This window comes from Crocuta crocuta, unplaced genomic scaffold (assembly GCF_008692635.1).
Source record: "Crocuta crocuta isolate KB4526 unplaced genomic scaffold, BGI_CrCroc_1.0 scaffold19, whole genome shotgun sequence".
Taxonomy (NCBI): domain Eukaryota; kingdom Metazoa; phylum Chordata; class Mammalia; order Carnivora; family Hyaenidae; genus Crocuta; species Crocuta crocuta.
In genome coordinates, this window is record NW_027551565.1 from 647,330 (window position 1) to 674,809 (window position 27,480).

A 27,480-nucleotide genomic window follows, 5' to 3' on the forward strand; every position below is an offset into this window, starting at 1 on the left:
CTACTTAAAAATAGTAAATATATAGTATTGGTTTTTTAAGAGTATATATACTATATATGTTTATAATACACTATAGTATACACTTTATAAAACACAACAAAACAATAACATAAAATAGTGAAATCTTCATGGAGATTTTCTGAGAAAAAATGAAAATATCCTTTTTTTAATTTTTTTTTAATTTTTTAAATGTTTTTATTTATTTCTAGGAGAGAGAGACAGCGTGAGCAGGGGAGGGTCAGAGAGAGGGTGAGCCACAGACTGAAACAGGCTCCAGGCTCTGAGCTGGCAGTCAGCACAGAGCCAGACGCGGGGCTCGAACCCACGAACCGCGAGATCATGACCCAAGCGAAAGTCGGACGCTTAACCGACTAAGCCACCCGGGCGCCCCTGAGAATATCCTTTCAACCACATTAGTAATTTATTACCAAATGATAGTTCAGAGTTCCTTTAGGTTTTATTCTATCACTTTCTCAAAGTTTCTATGTGTTTTCCAAATAAAACATGAAATACAAATTTTAAATCTAATATTCTAGGTCTCTTAAATTTGCAACAAGAGCAGAATCATAAGTTTGTAATACATATGCTGCTCTTAGAAATAGGTACATAGGGGCACCTGGGTGGTTCAGTTGGTTGAGCGTCTGACTTGGGCTCAGGTCATGATCTCATGGTTCATGGGTTCACGCCGTGGTTTGGGCCCTGTGCTGACAGCCAGCTCAGAGCCTGGAGCCTCTTTCAGACTCTGTGTCTCCCTCTCTCTCTGACCCTCCCCTGCTCACGCTGTCTCTCTCTCTCTCTCTCCTAGAAGTAAATAACATTAAAAAAAAAATTAAAAAAAAAATTTTAAAGAAAAGAAATAGGTACATAATTGCAGTGAGTGAGTGTGTGTGTGTGTGTGTGTGTGTGTGTGTAATGGTTTACAAACATATGTATACATTTGCTTAGGACTAAAAACAACTTTATACAATGGCTCCACCAGAATTCAAGTGGTGGTCAGAAATTGTTAATTATTTTTCTGAGTTATGTGGCTACTTAATTTATCTTCCTCAGTAGCTGCTTTTTCAAAGTTAGGGATATATGTGTCACTTTTAGTTATCCTGAAAAGACTTAAAGGAAAGTAAAACCTTTAAAAAAAAAAAAAGTCAGCATATCTGGTATTCTAGTTAACAGGTGAATGACACTATTAGTATCTTTTTGGAATGTAATGATTTTATATATAACAATCTACAGTCTTTATTTGCTTTCATTTCAAATAAAAGAAAAATAAACATTGTAACTCACATATTCATACCTTGAAAATTTTTAGAACCTGAAACCATTAGAATTTGGCAAAATTAGAAGGAATAACTGGTCAGTCACCCACTCTTTTTGAGTCTGGTTTTATAGTACTAATCTATTACCTTATGTGTGAGGAAGCTCCCAGACATTGACATGTAAATATGAAGATATTTAAAGCTAATTACAAATAGCTTTGGGGTGGCAGTTTTAATTATGTGTGTTCCTTTTCTGGACTGAATATTTGTGTCCCCTTAAAATTCTTACGTTGAAGCTCTATTTTCCTCTGTGGCTATATTTGAAGATGGGGCTTCTAAGGAAATCATTACGGTTAAAGTCACAAGAGCGGGACCCTGATCTGATAGGATTAATGTCCTTATAAGAGATGCCAGGGAACAAACTTTCTCCTCTTGTGCATGCATCAAGGAAAGGCTGTATGATTGGAATAGCAAGGTGCTAGCTGTCTGCAAGCCAGAAAGCACTCTTACCAGAAACTGTGAGAAAATAAATTCCTGTTGTTATCGGTCCATCTATGGTATTTTGTTGTTACAGCCAAAGCAGACTAACATAGCCTCCATTACATTCCATGAGGTATAAAACAGTGGCTGACTTTTTACTGGAGATGATTTTGCTTCTCCCTCACCGCCAGAAACATTGGCAGTACCCAGAGACCATTCTCATTGTTGTAACTGAGGACAGGAGTGTGACAGGCATCTAGCAAGCTAGGGATGCTGCTAAACATCCTACAGTGCACAGAACAGCTCCACAACAAAGCCTATATGGCCCAAAATGTCAGTAGGGCTGAGATTTAGAGACCTTGAGATTCCTTTTAGGATGTATTTATTCCTGTAAGCTAGAACAACTCCTTTATGGGACAAGTAGATTGTAAGAAAAACATACATTTAAGGCTAACACAACATACCTGTGTGTTAGGTACAATTAATTTGTTTTCAGTATTTGCGAGCCAATCAACTGTAATGTCTGGAGTTAGGAAAACTCATATTCACCTAAATAAAAACAAAAGTGTAAATGGGTGTGCATGGATGTTTGTGTGTATAATTTTTTCTCAAAATTTAATCATGTTTTAAACTGCCATACAGGCGCTTGGGTGGCTCAGTTGGTTAAGAATCTGACTCTTGATTTCAGGTCAGGTCATGATCTAATGGTTGTGGGATGGAGGCCCCCACATGGGACTCTGCACTAATAGCATGGAGCCTGCTTGGGATGCTTTCTCTCCCTCTCCCTCTCTGCCTCTCCCCTGCTGGTGCTCTCTCTCTCTCAAAAATAAATAAACATTAAAAATAATATAAACTGCCATAAATTTCCTACCACTAGATGCTTGTAACTTTAAAATAAATATTATATATGAAAATTTATTCACCTTCTATTAGGAATGATAATCACAAATTAGCATGCTAGAACCGTAAGAAACATTTTTAGAAATGCATGAAATGATATTTCTTGACTGCCAATTTTTTCCCCTTTGGCAAAATTTTTTGTGAGATATTTGTATCATCTTAACTGAAAAAAAAAAAAAAACAAACAGAATTTTCAATAGGAAGCTACCAAAGTCCTTTGCCAGAGTTTCTGGCCATTTTCTGATCAGTGACTATCTCCAGAAAGTGCTTCAGAAACATTGGTAAAAATCATTTGTCCCAAAGGAAATACTGGTTTTGTTTTAACAATTGAAATAAATAGTTAGCGTTTGAACAGTTTTTCCTGAAAACTAGTATTTCCAGTGAAATTTAGAAAAAGACTTAGGTGTATAAGCTGGTACCCCTATAATTTTTTCATTGTCCCTTTATTTCCTGAGCCTACCCAAATATGACCCAATAATTTTAATTCTACCACATAGTTACCATTTGGCAGCTTAAAAGATGTCTTTTTACATTCTGACCTCATAAATCACAGTATTTTTAAATTTCAGATTGAAGAAGCATAGTTAAAAATGGAAAATTAGTTCTAGTTTTCAAATAGAATTTTGATTTTGTTGTTTTACTAAGTTTAGCCAACTTCTAAGTAATATGTTTCATTTTTTTATTATTAGCTAGTTCTTAAATATTAAAAATAGCTGATAGTTTTCTCATATTTAAATTGCCATCTGTAGTTTCATTCAATTTTTTCTTTATTCTTCCATTCTATTCTATCTTTATATCTCATTATATGTATCATATAGTATATATGCATTCATATCATTTTTAGGTATGTACCAGATATGCTCATACTATTAATTATTTAAAAGTACACATATTATTAAGCTCTTATGTTTGAAAATTAAGCAGGCATTTATTTTGAAGCTCACACAGTTAATTTAAACATAAGTTTTCTTTGTTATTAATCACAAATTTGTGCCTATTTCAAAAGCTAGTGAGAATATCCTTAAATTCACAGTGAATAGTTTATAACTTCAGAAATTAAAGACTTGAAGAATTGATCTCTTGAATGACAATTATTGATCTCATCATACAGGCTTTTAAGATTACGAGGGAAAATTTGTAACTATTTTGGAAAGACTACTTTTAATTTAAAGTAGTAGAAAAATTATTGGAGAAAGCTGGACTCAGTCTGAATTAATATTTTACTGAACTTCCTCTGTTCCCTTAAAGTATACCTTATATGCATTATAGTGATATTTTTGAAATCTGTGTTCAGATAAAAAGCCTATAAAAAGCCTCTTTGAAAAGTGTCTAACGTATTTATGGCATAGACTATAGAGTGGCCTGCGAGCCAGTTGGATAGCTCACTGAAAATAAAATGTCAGTGTCATCAACAAAAGCAAACCACAGAAACATAGCACTAAAAGAAATGTATTAGAATGGCATTTTTTCCGTACTGGATGTGGCAAATACAGAATGATCATTAAGGGCCAGTCTGGTATAATATTATTGACGATTGATAGGCATTGTCGCTAGGTTTTGCTATTTGCATTATTTTTAGTACTTTTAACACAGACAGTGCTAAATTAAGCAACTGCTGTTTGTTATTAGCTTGAGAACTTAAAAAGAGAGAGGAAAAGAATATTTATTGACAGCCTGTTAAATCAGGAGTCATGTATGAAGTTGGCCCACTGTCTTGCTCAACCCTTATGTGTCACCAGTGAAGTCAATGGTATTGTTACTTTTCCACAGAAAAGGTATGGTCACTCAGAGAATTTAACTCCCACAGGGTCACACAGCAAGTAATTAACAAAGCGGCTGTTCTGCTCTTTGAACCAAGCTGTGTTGGATACAGTGTACAATTATATGGCAATAGGTGGAACTCCATAGAGCAATGAAACTGCAATAAAAACTGCTTCATATTTATATGTTGGCATTAAGCCTAGCAACCCAATTTAATGTATTTTGAGGTGAAATCTCTGGATGATGTAGAATCCTGTTCCTTTATAAAAATTTCTGTAGGTGAAGGCTAGATACTGATTGAATTTCTATTCTTAGATTTTTAGGATGTATTGTCACTGTATAGATTTTAGAACACTAAATAAGTTGAATCTCCACACAAATCTTGTTTAATCCTTGGTGAAACTTACAAACTTTCTGTAACCTTTTCTCCCTTTATGGTGGCAAACTTTATGGGTTGTTCAAATTACTGGCCTCTGAAAAAAGCATCATTAAATTAGTGCAACTCAGTATCAGAGTTTGGTACTAGAGTTAGTTTTCATTCTGTTATTTTCATTGTCCCAGAATGGAGTTGGAGTAGAATTCATCTTTAAGGATTTATTAAGAAGTGTTCATTCTTTTGCTAGTGCTTATTGAGGCATGTTTCTGAGAATTCAGATGGATGAACCTGGAGGGGTACTCGTGGTGTGTTTACCTTAACTCTTTTTTTAAAAAAAATATTTTTATTTATTTAGGGAGAGAGAGCATGCACAAGGAGAGGAGGGGCAGAGAGAAGGAGAGACAGAATCCCAAGCAGGCTTTGCATTATCAGCACAGAGCCCAGTACGAGGCTCTAACTCATGAACTGTGAGATCATGACTTCAGCAGAGATCGAGTCAGATGCTTAACCAACTGTGCCACTCAGGTGCCCCTACCTTAACTCTCTTTTAAAGATATTTTTAGGTTTGTTTTATTTATTTTGAGAGAGAGAGAGAGAGAGAGCAAGAGCGAGAGAGAGAGAGAGAGAGAGAGAGAGAGAGAGAGAGCACAAGCAGTGGAGGGACAGAGAGAGAGGGAGAGAGAGAAAATCCCAAGTAGGCTCTGTGCTGACAGCTGACAGTGACTGATGTGGGGGGGGGTCAAACCCAAACCACAAGATCATGACCTGAGCCAAAACGAAGAGTTAGTCACTTAACAGACTGAACCACCCAGGTGCCCCCTGCCCATTTTCCCCCTGTCTTAAATCTTAATGAAAGATTTCCTTTCTCCAGAAATTCATTTCACCAGAAACACTGGTGATGTTCTCCAGAGTTTTAGGCAGTCCTCTAGAAGAGGATGTTTATTCTAACTTTTTCTTGACCTTTTTATTTGTCAAACCACAATTATGCAGCAGCCCAGTCAGCATTACACACGTTTTGAACTCCCTAGGAAGCTGAGTTTATCTAATGTCAGTTGCAGAAGCTACTGTGTTTTTTGTCCACACATGTCAATGAAAAATTCATGTGGCTTGGCAGAATTGTGTTTTGTAGTGGTTTTTGTTGTTGTTGTTTTGTTTTTTGTTTTTGCTATACATAATAATCTGGAATACTATTAAAATTCAGATCCCTAGCCCCTGCCCCCTACCCCCAGATCTGTTGCCACAGAGGTGGAAGAGACTTACTTGTCTGTATACTTTTTCACAAAATATCCTTAGTTCACTCTTAGAAACATACCTTTTTGAAAGTGAGGTTTTAGTGCAATCGAATCAACTTGTGCATAGAAAGGTAGCCTATGTAAGAAATGCACCAGAATGCCATTTTTCCAGAGTGTAGTAAATAACAAAATGCAAACCAGAGGTCTGAGCTTCTGTTAAAAGGTTTGACATGTACTGACACAGAATATATATAGGACACATATGGTTTCTCTCCTTCATGATTTCATTCTGGGCTATGTTCAGAGGTAGGGGGCATTGGGTGGTTGGTGTTAAGGGAGGCACTCAAATGAAGAGTTTATGAAGATTAGTGTTAGTATTGGCAAGGCCAGGTTCAAGTCCCAGGGCTATCTCTGTGCTATTTATGGAGCTATAGAAACTGATCTGAGTGAATTGACAGTAACTGAATCCTCAGGGTGTTTATAACTCTGCTCATTTTCACTTATATAGATCCAATATTAGTAAGAAATATGACATGGAGATACTGAGAACCAGAATTTCCCTGGGAGCCACGCTGTTCTTTGTCCTGAAAAAGCAGGTTTTCTCTAGAACACCTCAACTAGATAGCCCCGAGGTCAACTCTGTGTTATCCATGAACTGACTTATGTTGGCCAGTCATTCTCTGTGGTCGGTCTTGTGACTCTACGTGTCTTGTTTTGTTTTTTCTGTAAAAGTTATTTTTTTGTCCAAATGCTTTCTAGCTAATAATATACTTGTGATCTCAATAGATATCAAGCATGATTTCATATAGAAAAACTCATAGATATATAAATGTTACTTTGTGAACGTATCAGTGTGCATAACTAAGAGATATTATAAAAATTACCTTCCTGTCAATACTTTTGTCAGAAAAAGTTAAAAATACAGTTAAAAATCTGGGGGTAGGGGTGGCAATAGCAACTTCTGACCTTCGCCTTCCTCATACAGTGCCATGTAGCACCAAGGGCATGGCATATGCATTATCTTCTCTGATCTTCATAATAAACCTACGGTATAGGTTATATAGCAATTTTGAAATGGATAAAAAGCCCCAGCCTTAAAGAAAGTTAGTTTTTTGTGCAATTTATACTGCTGATGAGTAAGAGACCTCGGCCTCTACCCCAAGTCTTGAGACCTGGTAAGTTCCTCAGTATCCACTACTGTCCTCTGCTGCCTTCTGTTTTTAAAGTATTATTAGTGATGCTTTATTCCATGAAGCTTGTTAAAACATGAAACAGTACCCTATGACATTAGCTCTGGGCAGAAACTTATTCCTAAAAACCCAAATCAAAACAAGCCAGAAATAGATCCTTCATATTAGGACTGTGACAGATTTTTATCACAAACATAAGCATGCTGAGTCAGTTTATAGTCTAAGATCAAATTATGGTAAATGGATTTTTCTTAGAAAAATCAAAGAAAGCTCAGCAAGGTGGTTGACGGCTTCAATTAAATAATTCTTTGACACAAATGGTTCTAATTAGGTTTATTGGTAAAAGGAGTTGTCAGGGTAATAATTGCTGAGACCTGTTACTCTAAAGGCTTGACAACAAAAAGAAATAATATGGAAACAGTGACGTGAGGATAGTATTCAAATAATATGAAACATCCCTCACGGTATTGCTTAGTATGGACTTTAATATATATTTTCTTTTTAAATTTTTTAAATGTTTATTTGAGAGAGAAAGAGAGAGAGAGAGAGCGAGCAAGCGAGACCGCAAGTGAGTGAGAGAGAAAGAGAGCACGCAAGCAGGAGCGGGGCAGAGAAAGAGGGAGACACAGAATCTGAAGTAGGTTCCAGGCTCTGAGCTGTCAGCACAGAGCCTGATGCAGGGCTCAAACCCACAAATCATGACCTGAGCCAAAATCAGATACTTAACCAACTTAGCCACCCTGGCACCCCAATTTAATACATATTTTCAGTGAGAAGGGTCATCCCCAAAGGAAGGGTTTATTCACATTTCTTATTTTATAGTAACTTATCTTGTTTCTCCATTTTATGTTGTAAATCTTTTGGAGAGTAAACCTGTCTATTTCTTATTGTTGTACAGTTCTTGGGCAATGGAGACTAGACTTTGAAAAGTAAAACAGGCTACATTTTCACCAGTGTTTCATTATATTTACCAATCTCTATATACAATGGGAATATGTGGGAATTTTTTTTTCACCTGTAAGTTTCTTAATACATGGGCTTGTAAAGCTTAGTAGTAATTTAATTTTGTTATGAGATACTTGTACAGGTATTAACTGAAGAGTCAGTGTGCCTTGAATCCTCCAAGTTCATTTCCTCTGAACTCAGCACAAGTAAAAATAGATGCTAAAACTTCATGATTCTTTTGGGTTCATTAAAGTTAACCAGAAGATTTGCATGGAGCTAATATTCTTTATTTGATATTCTTTATTTTAATATTACCCTGGCAGTTTATAGATTTTTAAACTTCAATCTAGAAATATCAGTGCTAATGTAAAAATAAAAGAACTCCCTTTAAGCTTTAAAACTTTTTCAAATGTCCTAATACCTCATTTTGATAATGCATTTGGGTGAATTCATTACTTACTCCAAGCATACTATAAATTGATATGGATGATACAATGTGTTAGAAACCCATGGTAGATCCAAGTGGTAGGCTTGCATTATTTTTACTTTTTAAAATTTGTTGTTCTAATCTTTTTAAGATGATATTTTTTGCTTTTGTTTCTTAGGGTCGTTGCTCCAGGGAGAACTGCAAATATCTTCATCCACCCCCACACTTAAAAACGCAATTGGAGATAAATGGGCGCAATAACTTGATTCAGCAGAAGAACATGGCCATGTTGGCCCAGCAAATGCAACTAGCCAATGCCATGATGCCCGGTGCCCCATTACAACCCGTGGTAAGCATTTTTTCAGTTCTCATTCATTAAGTTTGTAATTCCAAGTGCTCAGTTTCAGTATGAAGTGATGATTGCACTTCATCACATGAACATAGATAACAGTGTCCGTTGTCTAGCATTTTCTAGCAAAATTATCAAGCAAACCCTGGACCAGTTTTCATGCTGCGACGTTACTCATCTTGTGACCAGATCTTGTGGAAATTTACATTATAGCATGCTTTCCCCCAAAGCTCTCTTTACATTAAATCCTATGATTTGCAGGTATTAAAATGGTCATCAAACCTGCCGATATAGTCAGTGTGCACTTGCAGATCCCCTGTAGTGGTCATAATGATTTTAAAATTTGGTATAGATCAATTTTAGTTTTGAGAACAATGTTCCTTTCCTTCTTTCCTTGGAGAGAATGTGTTGCATAGTTTTATTTTTTGGAAAGAAGCCTTTGTTATTCTTTTAAACTCAAATTGCCATTATTTTGTAGTTACAGATGTTAGGAGAATTCTGACAGTGGTGAATCAATATCCTACTCTGGCATGTCTCAGTAAAAGAGAACTAGTTGGGAGAAGCAGAAACTCCCAGGGCTTCTTTTTAAGCAAAGAGCTAAATATTTTAAACTGTAGGTGATCATAGAGATGTATTTTAAACTGTAGGTGATCATAGAGATTTAATGTTTACCGAGCAGCGTATGTGAATAACTTTTGATTCTGAGCACATATATTTATTTATTTATTTGGGCTTTGAGGGAGTATATGTATGATACATGACTTTAATAACCTTTACCCACACTTATTCATAGAAATGTAAGGATTTAATATCCTAAGTAATTTTAGATTGCAAAAGGTGTTCTGATATTGTGAGCTAGTAATTCTGTATTTAAGTGCATGTTAAAATTTGAAATGATGAGAATATATCTGTCAGCAATTTATGTCACTCACTTATATGCAGTATTGGGGCTTATGGAAATGTGAAGACCCACGGTTTTCTGATATGCTAACTGTAGCGTGTGTGCTAACTAATTTTTTTCCTACTACATTTTAACACCTGAACTCAATGTAATTATTATTCTCTCTTAGAACTTAATGCACCAATCATTCCAAAAAAGAGGGGGGGATTGCATTTCGAGGTGGGAGGGATCTCCATATCACATCGGCAGTGATACCAATTATCAGTACTGTGCAGTTGAGGTGAGAGAATATTATACTTCTGTGTCTGTTTTAACCTGATTTTTTTTCCATTATTGGGAACTCTGTTAAAGACATGATCTCTTAAATTTATTTTTTGTGACCTCCACTAATACTGTATCTGTACTGGGATAGCATGAAGATTTGGTTAAAAAAGCTTAGTCATGATCATTCTTGCTAGCATAAAATATAGGATAAGAGCTCTCTTTTACAGCTGACCCTCTCACACAGTTTCAAAGACCTGATAAATCCTTGGGGTGGCTACTACTTTCGCTGATATAAGATCTCTCCTTGATGTGAGTCACTTTGTTGCCCTTAAACATTTAAAGCCTAATTACTGCCAGTCTGTATCCTCTCTGTGACTGGGGGCACCTCCAGGGCAGCAAGTGTCATTGCCACACTGCGGAAACTAGTGCTGGTCATGGCAGGGAGCACCTCGCTGTGAAGGCTTGGCCCATCTCCTGAGTTAGTCCCTGAGTGCTGCCCTCAAGGCCATTCCAGGGTCATCATGTGGGTAACCCTGGGACAAACTGTAAACAGTGTTAATGCTCATGTCTGTGAAATACAGTAACAAACGCGGTGTTTATGAAATCACAAAATCGCAATTTCAGAAACCATCAGAAAAATCACATTTTCTGGTGGTTTGGGTGGGAAATTCTCAACATAGACAAAACATTTATTTGTTGTGAGCACATTCAGGCTTTATGTTAATTTTCCCTCATGTGACTAGATTTGAATGTGGAATTACCCTTCTGCTAACGGCGTCCTGAGATCATAGTCTAAAAATAGACCCTGTTCAGGGTGACGTTTTACGTAATAAAGATAGAAGTCATTTTAATTATTCAATTTTAAAGCATTTGGGGTTTTAATGACTGTGGAGAAGGCTTTACTCCAGGAAATTTGCCTTCAAAACCCCACCTGAGACTTTGCGGTCCTTTGTGTGGCCAGCCCTGTTTTGATGAGGGGCATGATACGGAGATTCAGAAATAAATGAGGTGCCGTAACCAGCTGCGTACTGGAACTTTACTTCTGGGTCTACAAGTAGGGATTAAAGCAGAGCTGGAAGCAGCCAGCATGGCCTCTAGGACACATGTTAGTGTTTGAAGACCCAGCACAAATGTGGATCCAACCCGGGTAGTGGTTCTACCAAAGGAGATGATAACTGCGAGCAGATCCATAATATCAGTAGTAGTAGGAATGTATGAGCAGTTTCAGGGTCTGTAGTCAAAGAGGTGAAGCACCTTAATATTCTAGGAGTTATCAGTTTGGGCCCCAAACCATAGCTTGAAGGACCACGTAGAGAAGGAGCTGGGGAGCTCTAATCAAATCCAGAGAAGCATCTCCTGTCGTGCCTGGCATATAGCAGAGATCGAAAACTTCTTGAGGAGTGTAAGAGTGAAGTAAGGAGTTTCCCCAAATACAAGGAAGACAGCAGAAGTCTGTAGTAGTTTACCTACCCCTGTGATTCCAAAGGAATCGTAAGCAGGAGCCAGAGCACAAGCCCAGCGACCTGTACAATTATAGAGACAGCAGCAAAGAATGCGGCACACGGTCAGCTATGCATTGGCAGAGGCCGCTAGGGGCTTGGGGAGAGTACCATTGAGACTAGGAAGTAGCAACTATGTAATTCAGTTGGGTTTTCATCTTTTCATAAATTTTGAGAGACCGGGTCTCTAAATTTAAGATTTTTAGAATAGGACATTGGACTGACTTGGGGAATTCAGGGATTTATAGGAGAGTTCCCCGTTTGCGTGGACTTCATTGTGTTGTTGTGAGATGCACCAAGCCAAGAACCAGAAAGAGGACTTAACATTTTGGGGGCAAATACAACACTCTTTAAGGGCATTTACTGCACTCACTTCTTTTTGTGTCACAAGTCCTCATAACCGTCCTATAAAGTAGATATTATTATCTCACCTTGAGCAACAGAGGTACAGAGGTTCCAAAAGGTTGAATAATTTGCATGAGGAACATAGGTAGTGTGTAGCAGGGCCAGGCTTTTAACCCAAGCTGTTCAGGTTCTGGCGTGCATGCTGTAGAAACACTAATTGGAGACACGTCACCAACCACAGCTGTGGGTCCCTGGTTGATTCACTGGAAATCTCTGAACTTCTTCAGCATATAGTGAAAGTTTAAAATAGATTCTCTGCAAGTTCCTAACGATCTTATAACAAAATTATTCCCATTTTGTAAGATGAGAAAATAAGTAGTTGAAAATAACTACTTGAATTTATCTATGTCTACTCCCTAAAATTTGCATAATAAATTATTAAATAACTGCCGTTAATTCTATTATCATTTCTCAGCTCCTAATAAAAATGTAAAAAGATCACATTTCTCTCTATTATGTGACATTTGAAGATAAATGGAAGACCTATAGACTTTGGTTATACAAATTTTAAAAATTAAGTATTTGTATTTTTTCCCTAAGTACTACTTTAAAAAATGATGGCATTGCCATCTGATGTAAAGAGAAGCCAGCAAGAAAACTAAACTACCTAACCAAGTATAGACCATATCTTGAGGCTCACAACTTGGAAGCATCTGGAATGTTTCTTTGGTCCATCCCAGAAAGATGTCTTCAGAAATTCTGTTGATTCCAGCTGCCCTTGCCCTTGAAGAGCTCTGCACAGGTGGTGGTTGTGAAGAGCTGTCTGAGCTTTGGAGTCGCACCAGCAGTGCCCTCATCTGCCTTGCTCTGCGCTCTCAAAGGATAGCACTGGCCACCCATCATTTCCAGTGGCAGCTTCCCTTCTGGTACACGCGCGTAGGCACCTTGAGGTACATAACTCAAGTTGAGTTACTGTGCCTTTCATGAATTTGAAGTAGCCTAGGGATAAAGAAATTCAAAGTTATTGGACTCAGCTAAAATCTTGGAAGCTTCGTTGCTATTCCCATCACCTCACCTTTGCTGTCATGGTATTTCTGTGTCAGTTGGCAGTTGAGTGCTGAAAGCTTTCAAGTCATCGTTTGTCACACATCCAGGAACACCTAGAGCTCTTAAATTGGCTCTTAGTGCTTTCCCCTCCAGTTTATCCAACTAGTGATGGACATAAGTCCACTTCATGACCAAGTGATTCTGGTAAAATGTTTCCACGGCCATCATCCTGAGTCGTGCTCCCTCTGCCTGCATACTTCTAATGCCTATTTTGGTCAAGGAGCCTGTGCTTCCTGGAGCAGCTTGACAATGGCCCGAATCTTAGGGACCAGGCCATATGTGGTGGTACCTTTTTACTTGATGGGCCAGAGGCCAGTCTTCTTTATTTAAATGTTTGTTACTTCAGTAAAATTGGATTGAAGGATAAAGTCAAATTAAAAATGAAGCCAGGCGGTCATTGTGATTTGCCCAGTCAGCAAGTCAGTCTAGAAGCAGGCTTTAAACAGTATTTCTTATTTTAATTCCAGTCATATGGTGCCTTCTTCGGAAAAAAAAAAAAAGACACTGTAATGTGAATTTGTTGAGAACTTCCATTAGCTTTTGGCCATTTATATTCAAAATAATTGTTTATAGAGACCTCTATAGCTCCTGTACAGGATTGTGTATACCCAGAAATGTGGTTTCCTACACTTTGATTGTGTGTTGTCAAGTAAAAATAAAGCTTTATTCTTTCACTGCTTGCAAGATCCACCTTTACAAAGACACACACATGAACACACGCATGCATTCACAAAGGTAAAATCGAGAAAAATCTGACAAAATTTGTCTTCCATAAATTGCAACAGACACTGATTAGATATTATTTATTATATATACTCCATTCATTAAAAAAAAATCACAAACAGTGTATCCAAAACAAACAGTGATTCACGTAATAGTTAGGCCTCTCTGATATTTGTAATGTTACAGCACAGTAATAATCTATTACTGAAAAAACTTAGAAAGCTCAGCATACAAATAAACAAAAATAAATTATACTTTTCAAACAAGCATACTAAATAAATGATTAAATTTTCAGGTGGAGAGGAAGTAACATGAAATCTCTCTCTCTCTTTTTTTTTTTAATGTTCAAGTATCTATACTAGAAAATATTTAATGCATTTGCTGGTTAGTTTGTGTTCTGGAGAAAACCGGTTAGTCAATCCATTAATGCAGTCATTTAGCAAATGTGTGTAGGGGACCGGTGTAGATTGCAGTCAGAGGCTGTGTGCACAATGAAGGCAGCACAGCGCTTAAGGCAGCAGTCTGAGTGCCTGCAGGGTAGAAGAGATGGTTAAGTAAACACATTTGGTGATCAGTGCCAAATTCAAGTACCAAAGAGTTCTCTGGTAACAGAGGGTAGGAGAAACCTCTTCAGAGTTGAAGATGTGGGCGGATGATGGGAAGCGTCAAGAGAAAGAGTCGTGATTCTTGAAGCATGATTAGGAATTAAACAGGTGGGTTGGGAAGGAGCAGCCTTCAATGTAGAGGGAAAACCATGTTATGAAGAAAGTCATCAGGGAACGTGTCTCCCTAATGACCTCACATAGAATCAGAAATCTGAACCTATTTCTGTCTTTAAATAGTAGAAGACCACATAATGTATAGAATTGGAATTACCCAGGAGACTTGAAAAAGTACTGCAGAGTAATGTGAGGAGTGGGGAGGGCCGGGACATTTGGGGGTTGAGGCTCTCCAGAGGATTCTAATGGCCAGCCAGCACTGAGAGCCTCAGGTTTCAGAATCACCTGGAATCAGACACACCTTGTCCAAATCCTAAGTCTTGCATGCACTCATTTGTGACTATGGACACATAATCTGTGTGAGCCCTTTTCCTTGTCTGTGGAATGGGAGGGACTAATGAAACGCCCCTGACAAGACTAAAATTCATTCACATATTCATTCATTCACTCATTTTCCAGCATATGTTTATTGAGTACTTACTATGTTCTAGGCAGCTGGCTAGATTCTAGGGATTTGGCAATGAACTCCACAGATATCTGCCCCTCCCTGCCATTAAAAACAGAAACAATGGAGGGTTTTTTTTCCCTTAGCCCCATGCAGTTTATATTTTACTGTTATGAGAATTAAATATAATCACACAGGTAAAGCACTTAGCACAATGCCTGGCACACAGTAAATAGAGGGAAGTAGAGTAATAATCATGTTTGCTCACATTTTATTATGGTCATGATGTGGAATTGAATAACATTTCAATTTATAATACAGCCCGATTACTTAAAGGAATCAAAATGTCTCATTTAAAACAAACAAGTGATTAGCCCACAAATGCACCGGCATTAGTAAGAGTGCAGTTTGTTTTTTTCTCTTCACTGGCAAAAGGCAATCATAAGTCAACCTTCCTTAGGCCTTCCAGGAACAAAGATATCTGTAAATCATTATTACAAGAATGGGCTCAGTATCAGATGCACCAATAACATAGTTATATGTCATCCTGCAGAGACTCAGAGAACATGGGATGCACTTGATAATACCATAGCGTTAATATCCACCCTTGTACTTCTGCTGAACCGTCTGCACGATGGCTTTGGGAATGGAGACTTGGCAATGAAGCATCTTCCCCCCGCCCCCCTTCACTAATCCGATTAGGGCACATTGATAGGGTCAAGCAGTGACCGACCTGGCAAGGTGCTCTTTGCAAAAGGAATGTAACAAATTTGCAAAAACGCAAAATAACGGAAAGAATGTTGCAATCTTTGGGGGCAGCTTTTGGAATCAAGTTTCACAGTGTAGAGGTATTATTATTATTATTATTATTATTAATTATTATTATTGATCAACTCCCTGTTTAGCAAATAGCTCTGCTTATGTGGAAGAGGGAACAATTTGAGGGAATGCTTGCTGCATAGTTGATGTTTCAGATTTTTTTTTGATCTTTTAAAAAATATATTTATTTATTTTGGGGGGAGCACCAGTGGAGGAAGGGCAGAGAAGGGGAGACGGGATCCAAAGTGGGCTTTGAGCTGACAGAAGCAAGCCCGATGTGGGGCTCAAACTCATGAGCCATGAGATCATGACCTGATGTTTCAGATTTTTAAAGCTGCTAGATTTTACTTGCAGACAGTGCCCTAGAAGGCTTCAGATTTGAATTTGCTCTGCAGAATTCAGTCAGAAAATCCATTCACCTGATGACTCAATAGAAAACAACCCAGCAGGAAAATTGTTGCCAGTAAATAAGATCAATATGTTGAGTTTGTAGTATTCTTTTATCTGTACTATGTACCTGCTGCATTATATACCTTGTGGATTATAAATTTATACGGTGATATTTAACAGAGCTGAATTTTATTGGTCACTGGTTGTATTTTCTTAAAATAAGAATACATTTCTTAAAGAAAAATGATTTTCTTGCCTCCAAATAGCTGTATAAATTTGACCTCTGCTTCTAAATAATTACGGTAGATTGTGTACAATGACATAAACATCTCAGTAACCTTCCAAAGTATACATTAAGAAGGTTCTACCTGGAAAATACATGTTAATTCATAGCAATAGAATACAAAGAGGAATGATACAGACTGGCTTTGTTGTCCATATTTTAAACAGCCGTCTGGTCTTCTGTGCTTGCTTTCTTACAATTCTTAAATACCTAATAAGAAATTAAAGTGGTGGTCTGATTGAAATTACAGCCAGTCTATATGTAACAGTGTATGTTTAACCTGAATATTTCTGAGTAGAAGTCCAAGTTCAACACATATTCATTGTACAGGTCAACACTTGTTCTGACAGCAGAGCTGTCTAGAATCAGCTGCTATTCAAGTAGCTGTTGATGGAGAGAGATTGCTCTGGGCCCCAGTTTCTGACAGATTATTGATTGTTTATATCTGGAATGCTCAGGTAGTTTCCTGTTGTCAGTGCTTTGGACAAAAATGGGGCTGAGGATCAGAGGTGTTACTTTAGGCCACTTCATCAGGCAGGAGCCAATGACCTGGCAGGGCAGCGAACGTGGCACTCAAGCCAATACGTTTAGAAGCATCATTGTAACTTGAAAATAGGAGTGGAATGTGTGGTATATTGTTTCATCTCCCTAGTGAATCAAATTATGTATGAAATGTTCTGTTTCCCATCGTCTTAATAAGAATGTGTACACTAGCTGCAAAGATTCTGTCCTAAAATAATTTGTGAAGTCAAGAAAAGAGTGCATCCCATAGAACATGGATTTTCAACCTCAACACTACTGACATTTGGGGCTGGATAATTCTGTGTTGTGAGGGCTGTTCGGTGTGTTGCATACAACTTAGCATCCTTGGCCTCTACGCTTTAGACGCAACAGCACCCCCAAGCTGTGACGATCAGAAATGTTCCCAGACATTGCCAAAGGTGCCCTACAAGGTAATATTACCTATGTAATTGAGAACTGCTGCCCTAAGAAAAACAGAGTACTTGAATTCCATTTTACCCTTCTAAACACGGGACAAGTCAGGGCCAGCCTAAATAAGTGTGTGTGTGTGTGTGTATTACATCTTAATTACATAAAACTTTATTCCAAAGCTCTCTTGAATACTATATAAACTCAGGGTTCATCTAACTTCATATTTCTATAGGATGGGAGAATTGGCTATTCTAATGTTCCTTTCATTCTAAAAATGTTTTCCAGGATTCTGTTCCTTTTACCACAGGGTAAAGAAAATTAATTGTTAAAAAAAAAAAAAGTCCCTTAAAGAACAGGATCCATTTTGTCCATGAATTTTTGTGTTCTGGAGACAAACATTATTGTTACACAAAATATCAAACTTCAAGAATTGAAACTCTGTTGAATTAGGAAGCTAAAATATGCCACCCATGGGTAGAAAATGGTTGAGCTAGATTATGTCTTAAAAACTGGAAAAGCAAATTGCTAAAGTAGATTTCCGGTAAATTATTTAATTCTGCTTAAGAATGGATATATTTCCTGATATGCAAATCTTCATATCACATCCTCCTATATCCATGAAAGCATTTCTGGCAGAAATTCTACCTTGTAAAAACAAAATACCATGTGTATTTTAGTTTAACCGTGTAGCATTTCTGTAGAAGTTTTCTGTTTCAGACTTTCAGACATTCAGAATGGCTTCTCCCTAGTAAGGTAAATGCTTTGTTAAATATGTCACAAGGGGGTGATAAACTGGTGGAATATTTACAGTTTCTTTGGAAGAACCTGCAACAAGTGAATATGCCAAACACTTTACCTCATGTGTTCAAGAGAAATGGTGTCATCATCATCTTTCACATATCCCATGAGATTTATTTCCAGTTTACATTGACTGTGAAACTCTGTTATCCCCTAGGAGTTATGCTTTATTTACTCCAGACAATAGGACACCGGCAACCCATTAAAAGTTGTAAACAGATCTTTCAAGTTCATCTGACATAGCGATTATAAAATATATTTCTTAGACAAGTTCCTAGGATTATACCAGGATAAAAATGGAGATCATAGGACCCCAGGAGGTTTCCGTATTGAACAATTGATCTGTTATCCAAAAAGAAATTACAAAGATCATGTTCAAAATCCCAGCAGAAAATTTAATGGGCAAATTGTTATTATATCCTAAAAAACCATTGATTTGAGGAATGCTTATCCCAGAAACATTCTTATCCTGAATGAGAGTAAATAAACACAGAATTAAATGAAAAGGGGGAGGGAGGGAAGGAAGAATGGATTATGGATGGCTGAACGGGGGAGGGATAGACGCAGATTGTAGGATACCAAATTTGAACCAAGACCTGTGTATTAAATTTTGCTTTTTATTTTATTTTTCAGCCAATGTTTTCAGTTGCGCCAAGCTTAGCCACCAATGCATCAGCAGCCTTTAATCCCTACCTGGGACCTGTTTCCCCAAGCCTGGTTCCAGCAGAGATCTTGCCGACCGCACCAATGTTGGTCACAGGGAACCCCGGGGTCCCCGTGCCTGCGGCTGCTGCGGCTGCTGCACAGAAGTTAATGCGGACAGACAGACTTGAGGTAGGAAGGCGTCACTGCTTCCTTGATGTGCTCCGTTCTGATTTTGACTTCTTTCGCGGCTGTAAAGGTTAAACAACACCGGAAGCAGAGATCTTGGTTTGGCGTTTGTGGAGCATTTTGCTACAATTTAGGTATGCTGCATTTGACCGATGTAGTGTGTATGAGAGCCACAGCATCCGTATGTATAATAGCGGACAGGAACTTGGACTCTGGGGTTAGGTAGCTTGTTACTTCTGAGCCTCAGTTTCCTCTTCCTTAACATGGAGATAATGACGGCCCTTACCTCAAGGAGTGTCTGCACACAGCAAATGCCTCCTAAATGTTTGTTGTTATTGTGGTTATTAAGAACAACCAAGGGGCACCTGGGTGGCTCGGTTGGTTAAGTGTCCGACGTCAGGTCAGGTCATGATCTCACCGTTTGTGGGTTCGAGCCCCATGTTGGGATCTATGCTGATCGCTCAGAGCCTGGAGCCCGCTTCCGATTCTGTGTCTCCCTCTCTCTGCCCCTCCCCTGCTCATGCTTGTCTCTTCTCTGTCTCTCAAAAATAAATACATGTTAAAAAAATTTTAAAGAAAAAAAGAACAACCAATTCTGTTTATCCCCTCACAATTGTTCTCATAACGATTTGCTCAGCTATAACCCACAAAGCATTTTAGAATTTATTATTGGGAATTTCCTCGTAGGCTTCACAGTAGTTTGGTTGGAATAGCACAGCAGCTTTGTGAAGTGTGCTCTTATGGAAATTGTTTAAGTTAGAAAGTGCATGATGTTCCATGTCTCAGAGTCGAAGATGATTAGATCTATCTGCTTTGCTATTGCTGCATGAAAATGAAATTAAGGAAATAAATCTTATATTGAAGGGGTCGTTCAGAATTGCAGCATGGCTATAAATTAATGGATTTGGTAAACCTCGGATGAAGAAAAAGATGCCAACATTACTGTACATTGAAGCTCTAAAACCTGGCATTCATGTCCAACTAAGGAACAAAATGACTTTTTCTTCTGGTTAGGACGAGGCGATAGTTTGGGGCATCTGGGGGGCTCAGTCGGTTAAGCGTCTGACTTCGGCTCAGGTCACGATCTCATGGTTTGTGAGTTCAAGCCCTGTGTCAGGCTCTGTGTTGACAGCATGGAGCCTGGAGCCTGCTTTGGATTCTGCGTGTGTTTCTCTCTGCCCCTCCCTGTGCGCGCGCGCGCGCTCTCTCTCTCTCTCTCTCCCCCTCTCCCTCTTTCTCTCCCTCCCTCCCTTCCTCCCTCTCTTTTTCCTTCTCTCTCAAAAATAAATAAACGTTAAAAAAAAATTTAAAGAAAAAAAGGATGAGGCAGTAGTTAGGGCTGAGAAGTTTTGGTGTTATTAGTTACTGAGAGAGAGGCAAAATAAGGCTGTTGTGTGAACATAATTGACCCTAATAATTCATCAGTTTAGTAGGAATTATTTAATAAGCAACAGATTCTTGTTGGTAGGGTTTTACTGCATTCATTGCAAAGGATCTCAAATTTCAAGGTAGTGGTAACTGCCACCACCTTTTTAGACGGTGGTAACAGCAGTTGATATTTATTGGATAGGATTTATTCTCTCTACCAAACACAGCATCAACCCATCACATGCATTGCCTAGTTAACCTTCAAAGCAATCTGCTGAGGAAGATGCTATGAACTCCATCTTTTGGGCAAGAGATTTAGGGGAAAGCAGTGGCAATACTTACTCAAGGTCATAGAAAGGATGCTCCAGTTGGGTGTGACCTCAGAACTCCATTTTTAAACACTGTTTAAATCTCTCATTCGCATACAAATGATAGCACAGAGAGGAAACAAGACATTTTGTCTCCCGTAGGTTCTTGAGAGTTTATTGTTTGTTCGCATGTTTACCTTTTTTGAATATTTTGGAAAAAGCTATTGACGAAGAGAGTACCATAAGGACACCTCACAAAGGACACGGAGACCTAATGGTGCACCCTCTGTGGACCAAGGCCCACTGTGTGCCGCAGACACCTTGACTTGTGGGTGGTTTGTCATTCTGCAGTTGGTTGCACTTGCTCATTATTGAACTAATGCTGTTTGCAGAGAACTTAGGGAGAAGTTTAGGAATGTTAAATATTTTTTAAAAAAATCACTAGATGCTTAACATGTGAGTCACCTTCCACCCTCCCCTGAACTTTCTCAAGCAAACCCCGAGTTCATAAGGCATAATTGTTGATTGATGGGAACCAAATAGGCAGACTGGGATGACCTTTAATGAATTAGTTATTGGCAGGAGATGATATTTAAAAATCTCCCTAATGGCTGAGCTGTGTGGTCGGAACTCTTATAAACCAATCTGACCACCGTTTTCGGTCTGTAATTGGTTGTATTTTGTATAGTGTTTAATATCAGATAAGTACTTTTGGGGCGTCTGGGTGGCTCAGTCTGTTAAGCGTCTTGACTTTGGCTCAGGTCATGATCTCACAGTTCATGGGTTCGAGCCCCACGCCAGGCTCTGCGCTGACAGCTCCAAGCCTGGAGCCTGCTTCAGATTCTGTGTCTCCCTCTCTCTCTGCCCCTCCCCCACTCGTGCACATGTGCTCTCTCTCTCTGTCTCCCCTCTCTCAAAAATAAATAAACATTTTTGAAAAATAATTTAATTACTTTTATCATTGGTTTTGGGGTTTTCTTGTGAGGAGCTCCTTTAGGTATTTTGTCTGTTTTCTGCTACAGTCACAACAGTTGGCTACTGCAGCCTGTCATTTCCTTTTAACCCAAATTCCTCTTATCTCAGTGCTTGATAGCGGTAGGGCAGCATCCTACCTTATTCTGGTTAACAGGATGTGCTGCCCTGTCACAGTTACAACCCGTTAGCATATGGCAGTGTGAAGCTAGGGGGCATGTCTTTCCGCTTGGCACTGTGACTTTAGACACTCCTGTCTTCGGGTTATTTCCTCTCATGCTGACTGCACAACATAGCGGGATCCAAAAGGCACGGCAGTAAGTGCACACACTTATTTACCAGTTTGCCACTCATATAGTCTTCTGGGTTTAAATCTATACTCTTGTTTTTGCCTCATGGAACTGTGAAGTACATGCTTGCATTTTGAGTTCCTTTTAAGGTGAAAAAAGTTTAAATCAGTTTAGATATTGGCCACCTGTTCCCGCTACTTCTTTCTCGCTTGCTGCTACAAACTGTTAGACCATAAGGAAATTAAAAATACCATAGATTATCAGCCTTCTGGTTCTTGTGTTTGGGAGAACTGACACATATTTACAGCACTCCCTGTGATACTACCAAAAATGTTAAGTCGAACAACAGGAATCCGAGAATTAGTGTTAGCAGTTTTGCTAATTAGATGAGTAAGCTTGGGTCAAGTTTTGTACCTTTTCTGAAATTCATATTCCACACATTAAACTTAGGGGATTGTACCAGATAATCTGTAAGCTAACCTCCAGTTAGAATATTCTAAAAGACATTGAAGTTGTCTTTTTGCTTTTAATGCCAGCCACAAGTTATTGTAAATGTTATTTAAACATAACATTTAAACAAGCATATAGAAATATATCAGTTTAAATATACAAATAGACATTACATGGTTTATTAAGTGTATAGATGTAAAACATACACACCGACTTTATATCAATATGCATGTCATCCATTCATTGTTGGATACCTTTTAAGAGACTTTGTAGCTGTATACTTTCTATATTGTAAAATTCAGTATTCATGGTGTTCTCTAAGGAGAGCAGGTATCGTAAATATTGGGCACTGAAATGAGGCTTTTAAAATTACATTTTTGACTTTGGGATACCTTTTTTGTAATTTGCAAGTAGCAGTTTATTTTCAGTGCTTATTTTAAGAAATTGTTGGGGCACCTGGGTGGCTCAGTCGGTTAAGCATCTGACTTCAGCTCAGGTCATGATCTCACGTAGTTTGGGGGTTCGGGCCCTGCATTGTGCTCTGTACTGATAGCTCTCAAAGCCTAGAGCTTGCTTCGGATTCTGTGTCTCCCTCTCTTCCTGCCTCTCCCTCCCCCTTCTCTCCCTCTCCCCCTCTCTCTCGCTCTCTCCCTCTCTCCCTCTCTCTCTCTCAAAAATAAGTACAAATCAAAAAAAGAAATTGTGAAAATATATAGGTACTAGAAAGGACTGAGGTTTTCAGTCATATCCTTACTTTATTATGAAGGGTTAGTAATTAAGAAAATTATTGTTTGACTTATCTTCAAGATAACGTAGTAATTTTTATGGTGCAAAAAGGATCCCTAAATGCATTCATTCCCTCATTTATTCAACAGTATCCAAAGGAGAACTATTGAACATCTTTCAAGTGAAAAGATACTATGAGGAATACCTTTGAAACCTTTTAACTGCGATCAGTAGCAAGAAGAGAGCCACATCAGAATAGTGCCATACTCACCAATGACACCCAATAACTTGTTACATGAATAAATGAGCCAACCAGTTAAATAATTAATCACAAAAAGATGCATGCCCTTATTCAGAGTTTAGTGTAATCCAACAAAGAAGATAACACAGGATAAATGTTTCACATTTGTTCACATTCTCCTTGGGAACATGTTTACATTTTGAGCATTCCAGCTACAAAACATGCCATCTTGTCCGTGCCCTGAGTCCCAGAGTGCTGTTTTTCAAGTTTAATGTGATTAGAATCACCTGGTATGATTGCTAAGCATGCGGGACCTCATCCCCATAGACTGATTCAGTAAGTGTTCAGTGGGGCTTGGGAGTCTTTTTCACAAATCTGCCAGCTGATCCTAAATGCAAATAGTCTATAAAATACTTAATCAACAGGATGCCAGCACCTGTTATTTAAGGCTTAACGTTTCATCATTTACCTTATGTACAGTTATTTGTGACTCAGAATTAAAAACCTTCCTCCTCCAAAACACTTAACATTCTCCATTTTGTTAGGTTGCTAAGAACACAGTGCACATAATGAAATAGTTCAAGTAAATGATTAAGGTCATTTATGCCACATAATAGTCTTAATCAAACAAAAAATAAGTCCACTGACCTTATATTTCAGAGGCTGATGAAGATATTAGATTGCTATTGGGTTGACTGCATCATTTCTATATCAACAGTCTGTATTCCAGGAAAGGTGGGCACGTACCTGGGCTTCTGCTATTTTTCAGTTGGAGTTTGTGCTAAAACAGATTAGTTTTGTGGCGCCTGGAAGGCTCAGTCGGTTGGGCGTCCAACTTCGGCTCAGGTCATGATCTTGCAGTTTGTGAGTTCAAGCCCCACGTCAGGCTTTGTGCTGACAGCTCAGAGTCTGGAGCCTGCTTCAGATTCTGTGTCTCCCTTGCTCTCTGCCTCTCCCCCTTCCCCGCTCATGCTCTGTTTCTTTCTCCTCTCTCTTCAAAAAAAAAAAAAAAAAAATTAAAGAAAGTTTTTAGAAATAGATTATTCTTGTGCTGAAAGTTTTATTCTAGTGACATAATCATGACACCAGTATATAATTTAGGCCACCAGATGCTGAACGCTCCTACTACTTATTGACACAGAAGAGTCTAGTGACTTTTTCCGTACAGGTGTAAGACAATATGGTACCTATTGACTACATATATAAAAAGAGCATTTAGAGCTAAATGAGGGTCAAGTATTTGTGGAAGGGATGCCTTGATTGAGATTTTTATAGGTGTTTAATGGATTTGGCATGATATATTGCATATAGAAGACATTTGATTCAAAATATGATTAGAAAAGCAGATGCTTTTAATAAGAGATTCCTATTGATAGGATTATTTTAATTTTGTATTTTTGTCAAGGGTGTTTGACTACTGCTTGTATGACATTTTAACTTCTTTAGAAAGTTACTAAGAAATAATCGAGAGTTTTGTGCACACAGGTCTAAGTAGTTTATTTTTAAAATCTCAACTCAGGCTGTAGAATGGCTCCTTACAATGTACTCACATCCCCACTTAAAACATCTAGTCTGTCGGTTACTACTTTGCGATTAGTTTGTGTTTTGTTTGGGAGATGAAGAAGTTATAAGTTGTTTAAAATACTGTAACTCCTAAGCTTAACCACTCACTTTTGCTCTTCTTTTACTCATTTCTTCATACAAATTAAATCTAACATGTTCTGTATTTTCATTTATTTACCAAAAGTGACAAAAGTTAACTGTAGATTTGAGCATTTTGACATATTGATGACCTTGTTTCAGAGTTGTATTTTCCTGTCCTGTTGGTTTATACATTCACTCATAGGAATGAATAAATGAAAACCTGAAAATGGAAGGATTTTTTTAGTTGGCCACTCCTATATATTCAGATTTGATTTTTTTAATTACATGGGGTAAAGTGATAAATTCTTAGCTGTATTATCTGTAGAAATATGCATGTGTTCTCTGGCCTAATGATCGAGAGGGATTCTGCCTGTTAAATTTTAAAGACAACTCCCATTTGATCTTAACAGAAATCCACTGAGGTAGCTGAGGTGGGTATCTTTTTTTTTTCCCCATTTTTTTAGAAGGAGAAAAATGAAGTTCACATGGGCCAGATTTGTACAATTATTAGATAACAGATTGAAAGTAGATATCACATCATCAGAGTTCTTTCTTGGGAATTTAGTTATACAGTCTACTAAGATCGTTGCCCATAATCACCAGAATTTTAAAATGTGAAGATTAGAATCCGTTTTGAGGTGAAAATATGGATGATTTCTTGGCATTAGATTATATACTCATGACCATTAATGCTGTAGTTACTTGGATAAAATCATTGATTATCCAGTATTCCTTGTTTAAAGTTTCATATAGCTTAAGCTTCATAGAAAATAAAGTCTATGATGTTTATTATTGAACAATAGTTACATATATTTGTAAGCTCCTTAAATATTAATATACATTTATATATAATATGGTACATGTTATATACTATTATATATATATATAAGCTCCTTATATATATATATATATAAGCTCCTTAATATTTGTCATTAATGTTTAAATTGACTTCCCAAAATATTAAAATAGTCCTTGTTCCCTATTGTAATATGTTCTGTGTTCTGCTTTTGGAAGTTGTTTTTCAAAAATGACTGCCTTAAATATGGCAAGCACAAAACATACTACCTCAAGGAGATCTTTCCTTAATGAACATGCAAATGACTGTCCGCTTTGACTAGTTCAAGAGTTGGCATTAATGTTTTTAGAATCCCAATGCCTTAACTTGCAGAACATTGCTGAGTTTAATACTACTTATAAAACCTATCATTATTCTGACCTTTTGAAATATGTTTGTCACATTTGTAAAAACAAACAAAAAAACCTAGAGGTCAAATAACAGAACTATTTATTTTAACAAGATTTGCATTGTATGTTTTCAGCTAATCTATACATTAGCTTTCTCTGTATTCATGATTTCATAGCTGGTAAATGTAGGAACTAAATAGAACCTACGATGTCTGATTCTAAACTCTATTTTCTACTCACTCTACCACTGCTGCTGTTTAATTAACAACAACAACAACAACAACAAAGGTTTACATAGAATTAAGTCACATTCCTTTGGGAAGTTTTTCTAAGTACTTTTGATTTTTTTTAAAGTTTATAATTATGTCATAGATGGTTCTGGAAATGGATGTTAATATTTAAAGGTGTTCAGTGAGGGGTGCCTGGGTGGCTCAGTCGGGTAAGCATCCAACTTCAGCTCGGGTCATGATCTCGTGGTCTCTGAGTTCGATCCCTGCATCAGGCTCTGTGCTAACAGCTCAGAGCCTGCAGCCTCCTTCAGATTCTGTGTCTCCCTCTCTCTCTCTCTGGTCTTACACTTTGTCTCTTTCCGTGTCTCAAAAATGAATAAATATTAAAAATAATTCAAAAAAATAAAAATGTTTGGTGAATATATTCATTAAAATGATGGCTTTAATGTTAAAGGAACCTATTACCTATTACCTATTTCGTATGAAATTTTATAAAACTTATCTGATATACAAAACAAATCCTGTCGAGTAAAAGATTCAACAAACATTTTCTTGATTGAATCACATTATGTGTTTAGCTAAATAGATGGAATTATTTTAATCTGTTTGAAAACCACTTACCAAAGTATAAAAAGTGCTTATATTTGTTGACTCACTAATGCCATTTCTGCAGATGTAACCTTAGAAAATGATTTTTAAGTGTCTATGTTCATAAATATATCCCTTGCAATATTTGTAATATGAGAATATTGGAAATGATCTAGATGGTCTCTGATAGAGTTACCTATATTCTGCACATCTGTTTGATGGAATTTAATGTAGCCAGCAAAAATGATCACTCTAGACACTATATGTTAGTAAAACAAAAAAATGCTTACATACACTGTTGAACAAAAACAGGTCACCAAGTAGTAGCAGTACCATAATTACAAGTATTTGAAAAACACATGCCTGCAGAGGACTGGATGAGAAAAGCAAAAAACCACAATGTTGTTAAAGGATTTTCAAACCTCATTTTACCTGTTGTGTTTTAAATTCTCTGTATGGTAAATCCTATAGTTTCTTATCCGGATTTGAATTCTGGCATTAAGTTTAC

At 37.6% G+C, this 27,480-nt stretch overlaps 1 protein-coding gene across 12 annotated transcripts in view; it reads left to right on the plus strand.

The window, feature by feature from the left end:
• MBNL1 (muscleblind like splicing regulator 1) overlaps positions 1–27,480 on the plus strand; it is a 205,639-nt gene that overhangs the window by 154,229 nt on the left and 23,930 nt on the right. For all 12 annotated transcript variants that reach the window (XM_077750106.1, XM_077750112.1, XM_077750113.1 and 9 more), the window contains 2 exons: positions 8,743–8,913; positions 18,773–18,973. In XM_077750106.1, the coding sequence (XP_077606232.1) occupies positions 8,743–8,913; positions 18,773–18,973 (372 nt within the window). The remainder of the gene's footprint in view (positions 1–8,742; positions 8,914–18,772; positions 18,974–27,480) is intronic.